The sequence below is a fragment of the Acinonyx jubatus genome, chromosome C2 (assembly GCF_027475565.1).
Source record: "Acinonyx jubatus isolate Ajub_Pintada_27869175 chromosome C2, VMU_Ajub_asm_v1.0, whole genome shotgun sequence".
NCBI lineage: Eukaryota > Metazoa > Chordata > Mammalia > Carnivora > Felidae > Acinonyx > Acinonyx jubatus.
In genome coordinates, this window is record NC_069384.1 from 4,039,477 (window position 1) to 4,055,450 (window position 15,974).

Here is a 15,974-nt window from a genome sequence, read left to right on the forward strand (position 1 = left end):
TCCCTCCGTGTGACTGCCCCACAGTTTACGTATCTATTTAGCGACTGACGGATACTTAGGGAGTTTCCAGTTTGGGGCTTTATGAACAGTGGTGCTGTGTGCATTCTGGAATGCAGGAACACGTTTCTGTTGGGTGGGAATTATTACAGCTCTATGGAGCTGACCCCTGGTAACACAAATCATCCAGTTTTGTTCCTCTACAAGCTTGTCTTTCTCCTCGGGCCTTTTCACTTACTTGAATACTTTTTAACTTCAAAAAAAAAAAAATGTCACACGAGACAGAAAAAACACATCTGTCGGAAAGGGTTTACGCAGAAATAGCAGCATGTTTCTGTATCCCGCGTGTCTTTACTTTTGCCGTTTTTAGAAATAAGGGGCCTGATGATCTGTGAGATCGGAGGACCCCGTCTCCCAGACGTCACCTGTCCTAATCTGACCTCCTGGGAGCCCAGGCCGCACCCAGCGGGCTTTGCCTCGGGGATGCGGTGAGGAGAGCAGTCACCTGCCCGTCCGGCTGCACGGCGACGGTTATGAAATGATTGGGTGGCTTGTCTTCTTCCGGCAGGAGCGGGCGGCTGAGATGAAAGCAGTGTCTGAAACCCTCAAGGATATCTTGAAGCACCTGGTTGGTTCTGCCTCGCCGTCGGTGGTTCTGAGGACCAAGCCTGTGGATGTGAGGGAAGTTCAGGTGAGTCAGTCCACAGAGGGCGGAGCTTCCCGACCCTTTGGGACCAGCGTCCCCCTCCTGGAGAATCTGCACGCGCTCCCCTTGTCCCTCCACCCCCCATGGGAGAGCCAGAGTGAACGGCTGCTTGCTGGTGATCTTGACCGTGTCAGGGACGAGCTTCGAGTTCAGGGCACAGGGTTCCAAAGCCCCGTGGGATGGAAGCAACAGGTGTCTGGGCCTCTCCGCACGGTCCGGCCCTAATTGGCCTTGACCCTCTGCTTTTTCTGTGTTGGCTGTCCCCTCAGAGCCTGTGGTCTCGGATCTCATCCTTCCAGGACTATGGGACCTGGGAAACCCAATCAGCAATGAGAACATGCCCTCGAAGCAAGGAGGCTTTATCTGATACCCTCCGTAACTGTATGAGCCAGTTGTGTATTTATATAAATGTACATTTGTTCACATGCACAAAAACTTATTGTAAGGAATGGGCTCACGTGATCACAGAGGCCGACAGTCCCAGGATCTGCAGGGTGAGTCAGCGAGCCGGAGACCCAGGAGAACCCCGGGGGCACTTCCCGTCTGAAGGCCAGCAGACATGAAGAACTAATGTTTCCATTCAAGTCTAAAGGCAGGAAAAAACCTGATATCCTGGCTTAAAGCAGTCAGGCTGGAGGAATCTCCTCTTTTCCAGGGAAGGTCGGCCTTTGTTGTGTTCAGGCCTTCAACTGATTGGACGAGGCCCACCCACATTAGGGAGAGCAACCTTCTTTACTTGGTCTTTTGATTGAAATGTTACCCTCGTGCAAAAATACCCTCATAGCAACACCCAGGACAATGAGCAAATACTTGCGTATCCCGTGGCCCCGTCAAGTTGACACATAAAATTAACCGTCATGCATATATAATTGAAATATTTTACCTCCATCCCAGCCCTGTGATTGCTCTGGCCCCAGTGCTCATGGACTTGGAGCCTAAGGACTTTTGTGACTGCTTCTTACAGGTCACAATCAGCAGGGTCCTGGTTCACAAACTTTTTTAAAAGTTTATTTATTTATTTTTGAGAGAGGGAGAGAGCATGAGTGAGGGAGGGACAGAGAGGAGAGACGGAACCCCAAGCAGGCTCCGTGCCATCAGCCCAGAGCCTGACGTGGGGCTCGATCTCAGGAACCGTGAGTTGGATGCTTAACCGGCTGAGCTACCCAGGCGCCCCCGCACCTGCTTTATTTGGGCATAAAAGGCTCCCTTGCAAGGGAAGAGGTTTTGGTTGATTGGGACCCTCCTTTCCCACGAGAAGGGAAAAATCGTCGCAGAGCAGACCCCAGGGTCAGGCGTCCCGTGCAGACGGTCCTGAAGACGCCCCCCGCCCCCGGTGACAGGTGTCGAGGTGTTGGGCGGCCGCCCCTTCTTCCCCGCAGGTCACTGTCCTGTGTGCTTCTGTTCACAGAGCCTGCAGCACACTGCACCCAGCCCTCAGGAATCCTGCCCTCCCAAACCTCCAAGGGCCCACGAACTCAAGCTGTCGGTGAATAACATCCGGGCCTCGCTGCTGCACGATCCTGGTGCTTCAGGCAGGTGGCGCAGGGAGCCCCGCTGGTTCCAGAAGGGACCGTCCCTCAGGGTGATTTGTGGTTTCGCTGTGGCACCCTCCAGTTGGGTCTGCGGCGTGACCCCCGCCTTTGAGCAGAAAGAGCCCCTGAGAAGCATAATGGCAAAGAGGGGCAGTTAAAAAACGGTCCTGGCTTTCATACGTGAAGGCTGAGGGCAGAAAGGAATGCGGTCGTGTGTAACCTTGTCCTTCTCTTGAGTCTGGAAGGCACATCCTTTTTTTTTTCTTTGAACTATTGAATGCGTAAACCCATGTTAAGCATCCCTGACTGATAGGTGATAGGCACCTTCTCCTTTTCTAGAAGCCGAGGTGCCACGGGGGCAGTTTAGGGAGCATCAGAAGGGCTTTGGCCCATCGGGGACGCTTCGCTGCTGGGAGGGGCTGTTATCGGAGTGAAAAGTATTGCAGACCATTCTTTTTTTTTTTTTTTTTTAAAGTTTACTTATTTCGAGAGAGAGAGTGTAAGCAGGGAAGGGGCAGAGAGCGGGGACGAGAGAGAGAATCCCAAGCAGGCTCCACACTGTCAGCACAGAGCCCGACGTGGGGCTCGAGCTCCCAAACCGTGAGATTGTGACCTGAGCTGAGATCAGGAGTCAAGATGCTTAACTGACTGAGCCGCCCAGACGCCCCAAACAGATTATTCTTTTTAGCTGTTCCCGAATGTTTGCTGAGCCCCCACAGGCACAGCAGCCTGGGACAGGACACATCTTTCCACTGTGATCCGATTTTGCTGAGACCAGGAATGAATTCCTCTTTATTGTCCGAGCACACTAAGGGTTGTTTATCTGCAGGGACTTCCTTCCGGTCCCCAAAGCACAGACTGTCCGCATTTAACAAATGAGAGTCTGTGCCAAGCTCGTCCTAGGTGATTGTTCGGGTAAAAGCACTTGGATGTTGCCGTCTGGGGCTGCAGTGTTCAGCCGCCGAGGGGCATCTCTCTCTGGACTCAGTCGGCCAGGGCTGGGGTCCCCGTTCCTCGCCTCTGCCAGCAGGTGCACATCTGGGTCCGTGTCTCCCCTCCACGGTGATTGTGAAGATTCGTAAGATAATGTGATAGAACACCTGGCACCGTGGGGTATGTGGTAAAGTGTCCGTGCGTTCCGGCGATGACTGACTGCGCCGTGTGTCCACACCTTCGTGCTGTGGGATGACAGCTGTTCACCAGTGAAATGTCCCGTTACGGGGATCAGTGATCCCCAGACAGGAGTCTGACTGAGCCGAGTCAGGTGTAAAAAGGCACCTCTTGTAAGTAGGGACATGGCTTCCCTGTGGGGTACCCCCCCCACTTGGGGGTCGTTCCAGAGGACTTGCCTTCTGCAAGCAGTTAGTCTTGTCCAAAAGTGGGGGCCACATCTTCTGTAGTGATGTCGCCCCTGGGGAGTGTCCCCCCCCCCTCCCACCCAGGGCAGGGAGCAGGGGCACTTGGGGTCTGCCCAAGGTCAATAGATACCAAGTTGGGGATAGAAAATCTTAAACCTCCAATGAGGTGCTTCGAGAGTTTGCTAATGGCAAAGGAAACAAAGAACCGTCCCCCCAGAAGTGGGTGAGCCAAGAGCTCAGGCATTTAATTCCGCCTGTTATATGCAAAATGTGTATACGTGTAATGCGGTTAAAAAATAAAAATGCCCCTTTGTTCGATTACAGGCTACGTGAACCCACAGTGTGTAGTTCGGCTGAATGATCCCGTTCAGAAGTTCAGTGCCCTCGCGAAAAACGCTACGGACCTCACCTGGGAAGAAGAATTCACCTTGTGCGTACAGCCTGGCTATCTTGGGCTTGGGTTTGTACAGCCACACCTGTCCAAGACTGCCCAGCCCGGCAGTCGGTTTGCAGCACTGTTCACGCCAAAAACTAAAACTAAAAAATAAATTTCGCTTAAATGTGTAGCCAACATCCGAGGTAGGAATCGTTACCTGGAGGGGATACGGTTACATGTCTAGACTACTTGCGAAAATCAGTTAAAACTATTAGAAATAACAAGATACAGGATAGAAAGAATATGAGGAAACCGGTATAAATAATATTCCAGTCAAGTGGCTAACTCTGCAGAAGTCAATTGCTTTCTGATGCTTGCACGATGAACCGTTAGGAAAAAGTACTGACCGCAGACGTCCCACGTATAATATAAAGAGCTTTTATAAATCATTAATGAAAATAGGAGCGCTCCCTTGGAAAACGGGGGAAAAATGAGCTGGAAATATGAAAGCAAGAACTATAGGTAGCTAGAAACTTTTGAAAAGATGTTCACTCTCACAAGTAGTTCAATACAAGTGTGTAGACAAAAGAGAGAATTTTTTCACCTTACAGGGTGGTAGAGAGTAGGGGACTGAGAACAGCCAGTGGAAGTGTGGATTGGAATAGCCATTCTGGAAGTCCTCCAGGCGTAATATAAAAAAGAGAGAGGGAGATGGGGCGCCTGGGTGGCTCAGCCGGTTGAGCGTCCGACTTCAGCTCAGGTCATGATCTTGCGATCTGTGAGTTCGAGCCCCGCATCGGGCTCTGTGCTGACGGCTCAGAGCCTGGAGCCTGCTTCGGATTCTGTGTCTCTCTCTCTCTGCCCCTCCCCTGCTCATGCTCTGTCTCTCTCTGTTAAAAATAAATTTAAAAAAAAAAGAGAGAGGGAGAGAAAATCTCTTAAATGCACATACCTTTTGGCTGGGATCTACAGTTTCCCTAAGGAAATAATCGCACAGTGTTTACAAAGATGTATGGATAAGGATGTTTCTCTTCGCTTGTTTATAATTACGGAACGTTGACCACAACCAACAATTATTAAGGGCTGGTTATTAAGGAACGGACAAAATAAAAGGCCACATAGTGAAGCACTGGATATCTAGTAAAAATGACGTTGTTCCGTAGTGTCTGACGTGGAAAGATGTCCCGTATCTTAATTGAAAAAAAAAAAAAAGAAAGAGAGAGGTCTATCATGTTCTATGTTTTGTTTTTAGATAATTACATAGTACACTTTTTTTTTTAAATTTTTTAACGTTTATTTATTTTTGAGATGGAGACACAGCACGAACGGGGGAGGGTCAGAGAGAGAGGGAGACACAGAATCTGAAACAGGCTCCAGGCTCTGAGCTGTCAGCACAGAGCCCGACGTGGGGCTCGAACTCACGGACCACGGGATCATGACCTGAGCAGAAGTCGGACACTTAACCGACTGAGCCACCCAGGCGCCCCCATAGCTACACTTTTTAAAAACATGTTTATTTGGGGAGGAAGGGAGAGCTCGCACGTGCGAGCGGCGGAGGGAGAGGATCCCACGTGGGCTCCGCACTGTCAGCACAGAGCCCGACTTGGGGCTCGATCCCATGAACCATGAGATCATGACTTGAGCCGAAAGCAAGAGTTGGAAGCTCAACCATCTCAGCCACCGGGTGCCCATATAGCTACACTTTTTGATACAGCAACGACTCACTACATGTCGCTCTTGAAATTTCAACTAGTGAAACTTAAACAAAGTTAAGTTCAGGCCCTCCGTTTGCCCTGGCCTTACCTTGAGCTCTCGGTGGCCATCTGTGGCCAGCGGCTCCCGTATCAGAGAGCGGCTGTGTACAACGTTTCTGTCATCAGCCAGGAAGTCGCGGAGAATTCTGGGAGACCAGCAACCAAATATGAACGGCAACCGTTTGGGGATAGTCAGGTTGCAGATAATCTTTATACTGATGGTGATTTGTATCTCTTTGTACAGTCAGAAAAAAAACACCGTTTCAAAAAGTTAATGGAGCTTGTTTAAAAATTCTTTGTCTTTCCTGCAGCGAGTTGAATGCCAAGTCGAAGGAGCTGTACTTGGAGATTTCAGAGGAAGAACAATCATCAGGAGGTGGGTGTCGAGCAGGTAGATGGAGGCCCTGCTCTCCGGGGGGGTTGGTCCAGCCGCCTTGACGGGGACCCGGAGAAGCTGGGAGGCGCGGGCGGGAGACCCCACAGAGCATGCTGGAGTTCCGAAGGCAATGTTGGCTCGAAAGTCCATTTCAGTTTTTGACAAGGTCATACATTTTTTTTTAAATGTTTATTTTTTTGAGAGAGAGAGAGAGAGACAGAGCATGAGCAGGGGAGGGGCAGAGAGAGAGGGAGACACAGAATCCAAAGCAGGCTCCAGGCTCCGAGCTGTCAGCCCAGAGCCCGACGCGGGGCTCGAACCCACGAACCGTGAGATCATGACCTGAGCCGAAGTCGGATGCTTAACGACTGAGCCACCTGGGGCCCCCAAGGTCATACATTTTGGAGAAGAATATACTCAGCTGGTTTACCTTTCTTTCTTTCTCTCTCTTTTTTAAAACAAATATCTAAAATGTTTTATTCAGTAATTCTTGGTTTAGAGATGCACTTCTCAGTCTTCTTAGCCTTAATTGACCCGTTTTGTTTTGTTTCAACTTGTGGTAAAACGCTTGTGACACGCAAATGACCATCTTAACCATTTCTGAGGGTAACATTCAGTGCTATTAAGTACATGCCTACTCTGTGCAACCCTCACCGCTGTCCGTCTCCAGAACTTCTCCATCTTCCCAAGCCGAGACTCTGTCCCCCTGGGACAACTCCCTGTCCCCTCCTCCCCCCAGCCCCTGGCGCCCTCCCCCGCCATTCTACTCTCTGTCTCTGTGGATTTCAACCTGCTCAATCACGACAGTGAGCTCAGACCGGTGTGAGTGCACATGTGCTTGAGTCAGGAGTATCAATATTTATCAGGTTTCTGAAGATGCCCTTAGACTTACCAAACTCGGAGAGGGGGACCCTCTCCTGGCTTCTCCTGCCACAAACCCGGGCCGTTTGGATGTCTCCTAAAGTTACCAAGACCCAGGAAGAAGCAATTTAAGCTTCTGTGTATGAGCAAGAATTCGGAGCCCATTTCCCGGATTCTGCTGTCTTGGGGGGAGGCAGTGAGGCGCTCCCGACGTGCCAAGGGCAGGCGTGTGGTTTGACCCCAGACTGGCCAGGTGTTCGCCTGCGGAGAAGCCCCTCCGAATCCACCCCTGACGCACGGCTCGTTTGCTCCGCTGGTGGTTCAGTCCTGTCCAGCCTCGCGGGGTCTACGAAATTCCGTGTGAAAAACACAAAAGAGAACGAAGAACAACCATATGACCTTTACTCACACCCACACGCTTTTGACATGTTGCCCCATTGCCTCTGTTACCTGTGCTCGCGCTGGGTGGCGGCTCTCGGTTTTGCACGCGCACACACACGCACGCGCGGGCCCTTCACACCCCCTCTCCTTGGCGTGTCCTTCCTGAGAATGAGGATGTTCTCCTGACGGCCGCTGCCCAGCTCTCGGCTTCCTGGATCTGCATCGGTGGGTCTGCATCCCAGCCTTGCAGGTCGGGCGTCCTGGCCCTCAGGGCTGTCACTCTCGACTCCCGCACAGGCTTTTCCTCCTGCGGTGGTCTGGAGCGGCGCCTCGGGGACTCGTCCTGGGTGTGGTGGCTTCCGTGGCACCCCGTGGAGGCACGCCCACGGTGTTCCTTACTTGTGTCCTGTTTCCCCAGCTCTGTCGGCGGTGACGACCATTCCCTTAGATTTATTCAAGAAGCAGCCTGCGGGGCCACAGAGCTTTATGCTGACCAGCGGCCCCTCCTTCGGCAGCTCGGTGCTGGGTTCGGTCACCGCAGAGGTACGACGACATTGCCCGCTGTGGCCACGCTCCGGCTTGAGCCGCTCGAGACCCACTTGAGATAAGGAACGTCTTCACCTGTCAGGCTCCCTCTTGCCCGAAGCAGGACGCTCTCCCGAGAGCCCGTTGCGCGCTGTGCGTTTCCAGACTCAGACGGGCCACGTCCCGCCCACGGTCGCGTCGAGTCGCCTGCCACGTGGGGAGCGGTCCACGACGCCGTGTCACGTGGGCCGGCCCCGGAAAGGGCCACTTGGTTGCATTGGGTTCTCCAGCCTCTGTTGCGTCGTTGCATGGCGAGTGGGTGGGTTTGAGCGCGGGTCTTGCCGCCTTCTGTCCACTGTGGGGAACCCCGGGTCAGTCGTCAGACGGTTCCGAGACTAGGTGACGTTCATCGAAGAAGGCAGAGGTTATGGCAGAGGAAGGCAGCCCCCCCCGTCCAGGCGCCGGGCCGGGTGCCGTATGGAGCGTGTAACCAGCTTTCTCTGCAGCTCTCTTACGTAGAGCCCGGCGAAGCGAAATCCTGGCAGACCGCTCCGCCCGCTCCTGCTGCGAAGGTGGAAAAAGACCGCATGGTGATGCCCTGTGGGACCGTGGTCACTACTGTCACTGCCGTGAAAACCAAGCCGCGTGTCGACACGGGGAGGGCGTCCCCGCTGAGCTCGGGTGAGAATGAAGAGTAGGCCCCCGGCCTGGAGTCACGCTGCCCCACGGGTGCCGTGGCCCCCGGCCAGCAGGGTGCCGCAGGGAGCGAGGTTAAGACACCCTCGTGGCACAGAAGGAGCGGGAACCGGCAGGGCTTCTGCTTAGCTTTTTTGTCTTTAAGTTTATCCATTTATTTTTTGAGAGAGAGAGAGAGAGCGTGCATGCATGTGAGCGGGCGAGAGGCAGAGAGAGAGGGGGAGAGAGTCCCAAGCAGGCTCTGTGCTGACAGCTCGGAGCCTGGAGCCCGCTTCGGATTCCATGTCTCCCCCTCTCTCTGCCCCTCCCCTGCTCGCACTCTGTCTCTCCCTCGCTTTGTCTCAAAAATAGAATAAATAAACATTACAAATAAAAAAAAAGTAGGCTCCATGCTGTCAGCACAGAGCCCGACACGGGGCTTGAACTCACGAACCGTGAGATCACGACCTGAGCCGAAACCGAGCGTCGGATGCTTAACCAACTGAGCCACCCAGGCGCCCCGAAAATCATTTTTTCGCAGGCTTGATGTGCCATCATTTTAGATCCAGCTGGATCCTGCACCGGTCCCCTCAGCCTCCGCCGTAGGGACAACTTCTGTATACTTGGGTCACTAACTTTTATTCGGGCTGTACGTCTGTTCACACAGATGTGTTATCTTCCCAGAATAGGTTGCCTGGCCCCATTCGTGAATACAAAACAGAATGGGAAATTCTGGCTTAATTTCTGAAACTGTACTGAAACCTGGGTTCTCCCTCCCCCCCCCACCCCCCCACCCCCCCCAAAAAGAATGAGATTGTGCAACAATCTGAAGGTTTGCCCTGGCCGTTTCCAACCGCCCGGACGGCGTTGGCGCGAGAGATGTGATTTCACTTTCCGGAAACTGTAGGTTCAGACGGCTTTGGGGCCCTCTTATGACCAGAATGTTCCTCTGGCAGAGTCTCCCCTGAAGACACCTGTCAAGGTGAAGGTCATTGAGAAGGACATCTCTGTCCAAGCCGTCTCCTGTCACGGCGCCCCTGTCAGTAAGACGTTCTCTTCTTCGGACACAGGTAACGGGCGTGCTCACCGCCTTTTCCTTCCTCCTGGCCTCTTCCCTCACGCCTTTCGCATCTGCCCCGAGGTCAGCATTTCCTTTTCAGAGTTTGGGAGGAGCTTTTTCCAGTAAAAGGAGAAAAACTAGGAGAAAGCGGAAAGGGAAGCCAGCCAGAGACCAGGAGTGGCATTTAGTTTTAGCAGGTGCTTTAACAAAATAAACGTAAAAACCCAGTTTATAAAACTTTCCAGCATTATGTGTCTGTTGCCCCGTGGGCCAGTGCTGTGAACATCATAAAATAAGCAGGGCTCAGGGGCGAAAGCCTAAAGGCGGCTTTGTTTCTGTCTCCCGCTGTCCCCGAAAAGCTGTTTGTTAGGAGTGGTTTCCCCCAGACCCCTGCCTGCAAATTTCCCATTTTTATGGTCACTTTCAGGTAATCGGCGTCTTTGGAGAGGTGGGTTTCACCGTCTCCCTAGATCAAAGCGCGATCTAACTCTGGGGATGAGGCTTTCTCCCTTGGCTCGGGTGTGACCTGCCATCAGAGAAGGGGCAGTTGGGCACCTGTCCCCATTCCCTGAGTCCTGTGTCTGATCTTGCTGAGGTCAAGGAGGGGACAGGGAGGAGGGGACAGGGGCAGGGAGCTCTTCGTTTTCCCTCAGCCCCGTCCCTGTTTCCGTGAATCTCTGCAAACCGCTGGGTTCCCCCAATGCAGCTTCCTAGACGCACGCAGTGTCCCTGCCGTGCTGGCCGCTCCTGACGACCCCTTCCCTGCCCCTGGCAGTGTGCTCCAGGGACCGCAGGGACACCTTTACCTGCACGGGGATCCCTTTTTAAAGGAGCCCGGGCTGACGTTTCCATGGTGGGCTCCCCATCTGGTGCATGGGCCGTGGGGCCGGCTCCGAGGTCAGCTCCCTGTGCCGCAGGTGCCCGAGTAACTTTCTCGGGCGCCCCTGGCACTTTGATGGGACTTCGGAGGACAGCTTAGAACCTCCGGGCTTGGCATGGGGTGTTGGGCAGGACAGTGAAGCTCTCTTCTGGGGTGGGGTGGGGGGGATCCTCGCCCCACCCCTTCTTGTCACCCTCTCCCTTCTCACTGCGGGTCCGTGGCCAGGCCGCTCTTGGCCTCATTGGCCCTTTGCTTCTTCCTCTGGAATTGTCCTCGGGCCACAGCCGAAACTAAGGTGGCAGGTGTTCCTGTGAACACGTTCCTGCCCCTTTAATGGCCTCGTTGTTTGACTCTGGCGTCACGGGAGCTACTTCAGTCAGGTTACGTGTTCCGGCTTTGAGCCCGAGACCTGCTGAGCCTCTCGGTTCTGCCGTCTCCCTGGCTCCCTGACGGTCCCCCGTGTCTCCAGTGGGGATAAAAAATGCACCTGGCTCTTGGGGTTTGCGGGATGGCTGTACGAAACAATGTGCAAGGAGCCCTTTGTACCACACCTGCTAGGTGCTAAGCATCCCACAGACAACGGCCGGCGGTGGGGTTGGTAGGAACCACGGGACGGAGCTGCCTTGGCCAACTGGCTCACGTGAATGCTAGGTGCTGAGTCCCTCGGGAGGGAAAAGGGGCAGCCTCATTGCCTTCCGGAGTTCAAATCTTCCTCAAGGTTAGAGGTGTTTTTGTTTGTCAGCCTACCTGCTTGTTTCTCGTCAACCCTGCGGAGGTATGACTGGCGTGTAAGAAAACGCGGGGATCTGAGTAAGCGTGCGTCAGTGAGTACGTGGAACCTTCCCGAAGCAGCCGTGGACCGAGGGTGGTCTGTGAGCCAAATCTGGCCCTGGTTCTGCTCATAAATTGCCTCAGAGCCCAGCCTGGCAGGGTTCTGGCTGCTCTCACCCTACAGAGGCAGCGGTGAGTGGCCGGGACCCGGTGACCCGCCGGCCCACAAACCTTAAACCATTTAGGCTCTGGCCCCTTCCAGAAGGTATCTGCCGACCTCTGCCTGGGGACCATTTCCGTCAGGCCTGGCAGTCTCCAGGGGGCGTGTGTGCACATGCTCAGTGCTGCCTTCCCTCCCGCAGAGCTCCTGGTTCTGAATGGCTCGGACCCCGTGGCAGAAGTCGCCATCCGCCAGCTCAGCGAGTCTTCGAAGCTGAGGGTCAAGTCTCCGCGGAAGAAAAGCACCATCATCATATCAGGGATCTCCAAGGTGCGGCCATGCGCTGGCGGGGGCGGGGGGGTGGATTGCGTCTGTCGGCGGGCTGGCTTCCTCCTTGGGGAAGGTAGCCTGAGCTCTTGACGACGTCCGGAAAGTTCCGTGCGAATGGCAGGTTCTCTTCCTGACCCAGCGAGCGGGTCGTTCACGGCATCGTGTGGATGCAGCTTGTCCCGTTGATGAGGCAGCTCGAAGGTCTCTGGCCGGGGGGGGGGGGGGGGGTTGGTGGGTGGGGGTGGCCCTTTGGGACCGAGCCTCCGCCCTCTCACTGGTCGATGACGGGGAGCGTCCACTTCCCACGTCGCACGCCTCCAAACCATTGAAGTTTTTTCGCAGCGAGTGTTTGTGCCTTTTGCAACCAGAGAGACGTGCAGATTGTCTAAAACATACCCCGGTCTCCACTCCCTCCCTTCTCCTGCCCTGCTGGGTGTCAGAGGGGCTGGCCCCTCGGGACAGGGAGCCACGCTTCAGCCCCGTACTCGTGTTTGACATCTCAGATGGGCCAGGAAAACGTGTGCCACGGAGGGGCGTTTGGGAGACCAGGAAGTCATGGGGGACGAGGAAGACGACGTTCTGAACGCGGAGGGGGGTGCTCGGAGGCCGTGAGCGTGGCGGGTCTAGAAGTCGTGCTGCAGGGGGTCGTGGCAGGTGCCAGAGGCGCGTCACCAGCATTGCCATTGTACTCGGGGCCTCGGTGGCTGGTGCTCAGGTACCAGCTGCCACGCCTGCCGGGCAGCCTTGACACGGCCCCCTGAGGCCCCAGGCCCCAGGTGGGGGCCTCTCTGGGCTTCCTGAGTGCACTTCCGGCCTCAGCCAGCAGGGGGCGACGGCGTCCCCAGAAGGGCCAAGGCCCAAAGGCTGCGTTCTCCTGACTCCGGCCGGATGTGAGGGACCCACGGGGTCTCCTGACCATGTCTTCTATGCTTTCTGTGGCTCTTTAGGAGCCCAAGGGTCTGCACGTTTAACATATCCAACCCCCTGCAGTTACAATTTTTTACGGACGCTCAGGTTGTCCCGTCTTGAGCCAGTGGGCACGCCGCAAGCCGGTGGAGTGTGGGCATCCAACAGCGGCCCGCCCCAGGCCCCTCGCAACCACCTTCCCACCCTGCAGCCACCCAGTCCCGCGGCTGAGAGGAGCACCCCGGATTCTCAGGCTACGACATGTATGCTGAGCAATTTCTGCCGGCAGAAAACAAAATCCTGTAGGATAAGTGTGAAAAGACAGAATCTGTGGCCCACATCCCGTGACCCCCCCTCCAGCAGGCTGTCCGCCTCCTAGAAGGAAGTGCTCTCCCTCCCGCAGGCGGAGAAGGGTGTCTGCTTCCTCGATGCCCCTCCACGTGTGAAGGGCCCCTGGCACCAGGGGCCCCGACCCTCTGCTGTGAGCGGAGACGCATAGTCACCGCACTTCAGTCCCTTGGAAACCCAGTTGCCGCCCCCTTGGAAGACAAGCCGCGGGCGACTTCTGACTCTTTGGAATCACCCCCAGCATGTTTGGACAGAGGTTTCCGGGCTTTTCCGTGCCGGCCCTCCTTCCGTGTGTCCTTGCCGTCGTCCCTCATGCTGGCTTTTTTCTCTTGTCCCGGGACAGACCTCGCTATCTCAGGACAATGCCGCTGCCCTCATGCTGGACTACGCGGCCTCCGTGGACGGCACCCCCCAGGAGGACCCCCCGTCCCTTCCGGGGGCGGCCGCTGTCTCTGCCCCGCAGGAGGAAGAGGCCCCGGCCCCGCCGGCCCCGGAGCCCCAGGAGCGCGAGCTAGGCTCCTGGGACTTGGACCAGGAGTCACAGGCCCCGGCGTGGGACAGCCAGGCCCCGCTGGACCCCGATGGGGACGAGCTGTCGGAGAGCTCCCTGAGTGTCTCAGAGCCGGATGCTGCCAAGAAGCATAAAGGTACCTGCGCCCACCCCTCCCCGCCCCCCCGCCGCCCGCCCCACCCGACGGCTGATCTCTCCTGCCAGTTTCTGAGCTGACTTTCGGTTCCCATCACCTGCTTCCCTTCCCTTGCGCAAACCCACCCCCTCCTCAGCACCCCACCCCAGCGAGCACCCCCGTGCGGGAGGTTGGGGCCCGGCTAGAGCCTCTGGGCAGGGGCCACATTGAGAATCCTTCCATCTCTCCGCATTGGGGGGTTGGGGGGAACAGCTTGTGGTCATGCCTAGAGGCCCCCTTCCTCTCTCTCTGCCCCCCCCCCCCACCCAGTAGAACTATCTAGAGCATTTAGAGGGGGTCATATCCCACAGTGGGGCCAAAGAGACTCCACACGTAGCCGCCAGAGACCCGGCTTCCCTCGGCTGTGCAGATGCGCACCTGTTCATTGTGTCTCAATCTCTTCCCTTCGCTAAAACCAGGGCAGACCCCACCACTCGGACCTGCTAGGGCCCAGGGCGAGAGGAATACCCCAGAAACTGGGGTCAGTTTTAAGTTGACGACCATCAATTTGACGTGTGTGTAGGGCCGAGGAATCACATCATTAGAATAATCCGTTGTCTTCCATTAGCCCTAAATCGGGGCTTTAACTTGTACATTTCTTCAGTGTGCTCAGTTGTACTTAGCGCTTTGGCACGATGGTGACGTAAAGGTTCCTTCTGAGCGAACGCAGTCTGGGGGCTTGAGGTCCGTTCTCCACGGGAGGCGTCATGCCTCCTGCGCTCAGCTTCTCCTCGGCGCACGAGGGTGGGCCCACCTCCCAGGCAGTGGTAAGGGGCCCCCGGTGCAGAGACAGGATGGGAGCAGGTGCCCGATCCGAGCTGGGAGTCGTGGGTGCACCTCAGCGCCAAGTCCTGCCCCGCTGAGAACGCAGACGTCCCAGTCACTCCGGAGGTCGGGGTCCCCGGTGAGCTGCTCCGTGGCTGTCTCCCACTGCCCCCGCCCCCCCACCCCGTTCTTGCTGCCGGGACCGGTGGTTCTCAGACCCGGCGGTTGTGCCCCCCACTCAGGGGACACCGGCAAGCGTCCCGAGACAGCCGGGAGTGAGGTGCTGCAGGCAGCGGGCGGGGTGCAGCTCGGAGCCCCGTGGGGTGCAGGATGGGCCGCCTCGTGGCGGTGCGTGGCCCTGTGTCCGTGCTGTCGGGGCTGAGGACCCGGCTGGAGGCCTCTGCGTTCATCCCCACCCACTCCCTCCCGTCCGCTTCTCGTGCGTCCCCACGAGGCCCCTGCTTGCCAAAGCAGGGTGGGCACACGTGGGGCGCGGCTGGAAGCCAGGAGAAGGAAAGAGGGAAGGAGGGCAGGATTTCTAAGCCACGGGATGAAGATCGGACCCCGGGCCGCTAAGTGCCCCCTGCGCTGAGCCTGGGTGACCTGTGCGTTGCCCTCTGGCGGCTCCCTCGCTCCCGTTCAGAAGGCGCAGCCCAGGTTGCGGGCTGTCGGTCTGCCAGGCGTGTACACACCCCTCTGGCCTGCCCTTGGGGCCAGCACGGCCCGAGGGAGCCCCCCTGGACCGGAGGAAGGCCGCGAGCGCTGGGTGGGGTAGCAAAGGGGGTGCAGGGTGGGGCGCCCCTTCCTCTCCCTTCCTTCTCCCGGTGGCCAGCAGTCTGCTGCCTGTTCTCACGGAGCCCCAACCTCCCAGCCTGCCCTCCTGCCCTCCCGCGTCAACCCCGGCAGCCGCGCCTCGCCGACCCCGAGTCCATTCAGAGACCACCCTGCCCTCACCCGTCGCTTCCTCCTTCCTCTGCTTTTCCCTCCAGAAGGTTCTTTCCCATGGGATCCCTTCCATGGCCGCCCTTCTCCTTGCCCACCACTGGCCAGGTTGATGGCACCCCTCAAGAAGGGCACTCTTGGGGACCTAAGTGCCAGCGACTTGGACACAGCATCTCCGTGAGACGTTGGACAGTTATGTGTTAACGGATGCCAAATAGCTTTTGTGTTGCACCAGTTTTCAACACTGGGGATCCAGGGAGTGGCTCTGTGGGGTTTCCTCTCGTTTCTACATTAAATAACTGAAGGTTAGTTTCTGGCCCAAGAACCACCTGTGTGGGTTTGCACAGATTTCCAAGACCTGCCAGCATATTTAGAGTTCTGGAACCCCGCGGGTTGGAAATGTCCATCTTGTGAGGTCGCAGCCAGTTTATCCCCACGCGTGGGCTTGTTTCTAGCTTAACGGTGTCGATGTGGCCGTGCTGCACGATGTGAATTTACTTAACGTGGCCGCGTGTTTAGAGACGGTCAAGACGGCAAAGGTTACGCCGTGTGTATTCCCCCATGAGTAGGAACCAAAGTATCGAT

The 15,974-nt window shown here is 56.3% G+C and overlaps 1 protein-coding gene across 8 annotated transcripts in view; it reads left to right on the plus strand.

Moving 5' to 3' along the window:
* C2CD2 (C2 calcium dependent domain containing 2) overlaps positions 1-15,974 on the plus strand; it is a 50,538-nt gene that overhangs the window by 25,676 nt on the left and 8,888 nt on the right. For 4 of the 8 annotated variants that reach the window (XM_027041560.2, XM_053220529.1, XM_053220531.1 and 1 more), the window contains 9 exons: positions 564-688; positions 2,112-2,235; positions 3,918-4,023; positions 6,035-6,099; positions 7,760-7,884; positions 8,373-8,547; positions 9,498-9,611; positions 11,615-11,742; positions 13,340-13,643. In XM_027041560.2, the coding sequence (XP_026897361.2) occupies positions 564-688; positions 2,112-2,235; positions 3,918-4,023; positions 6,035-6,099; positions 7,760-7,884; positions 8,373-8,547; positions 9,498-9,611; positions 11,615-11,742; positions 13,340-13,643 (1,266 nt within the window). Of the gene's footprint in view, positions 1-563; positions 689-2,111; positions 2,236-3,917; positions 4,024-6,034; positions 6,100-7,759; positions 7,885-8,372; positions 8,548-9,497; positions 9,612-11,614; positions 11,743-13,339; positions 13,644-15,436; positions 15,741-15,974 lie in introns of those variants that run through there. The other 4 variants (XM_027041561.2, XM_053220534.1, XM_053220530.1 and 1 more) reach the window with 2 other exon arrangements.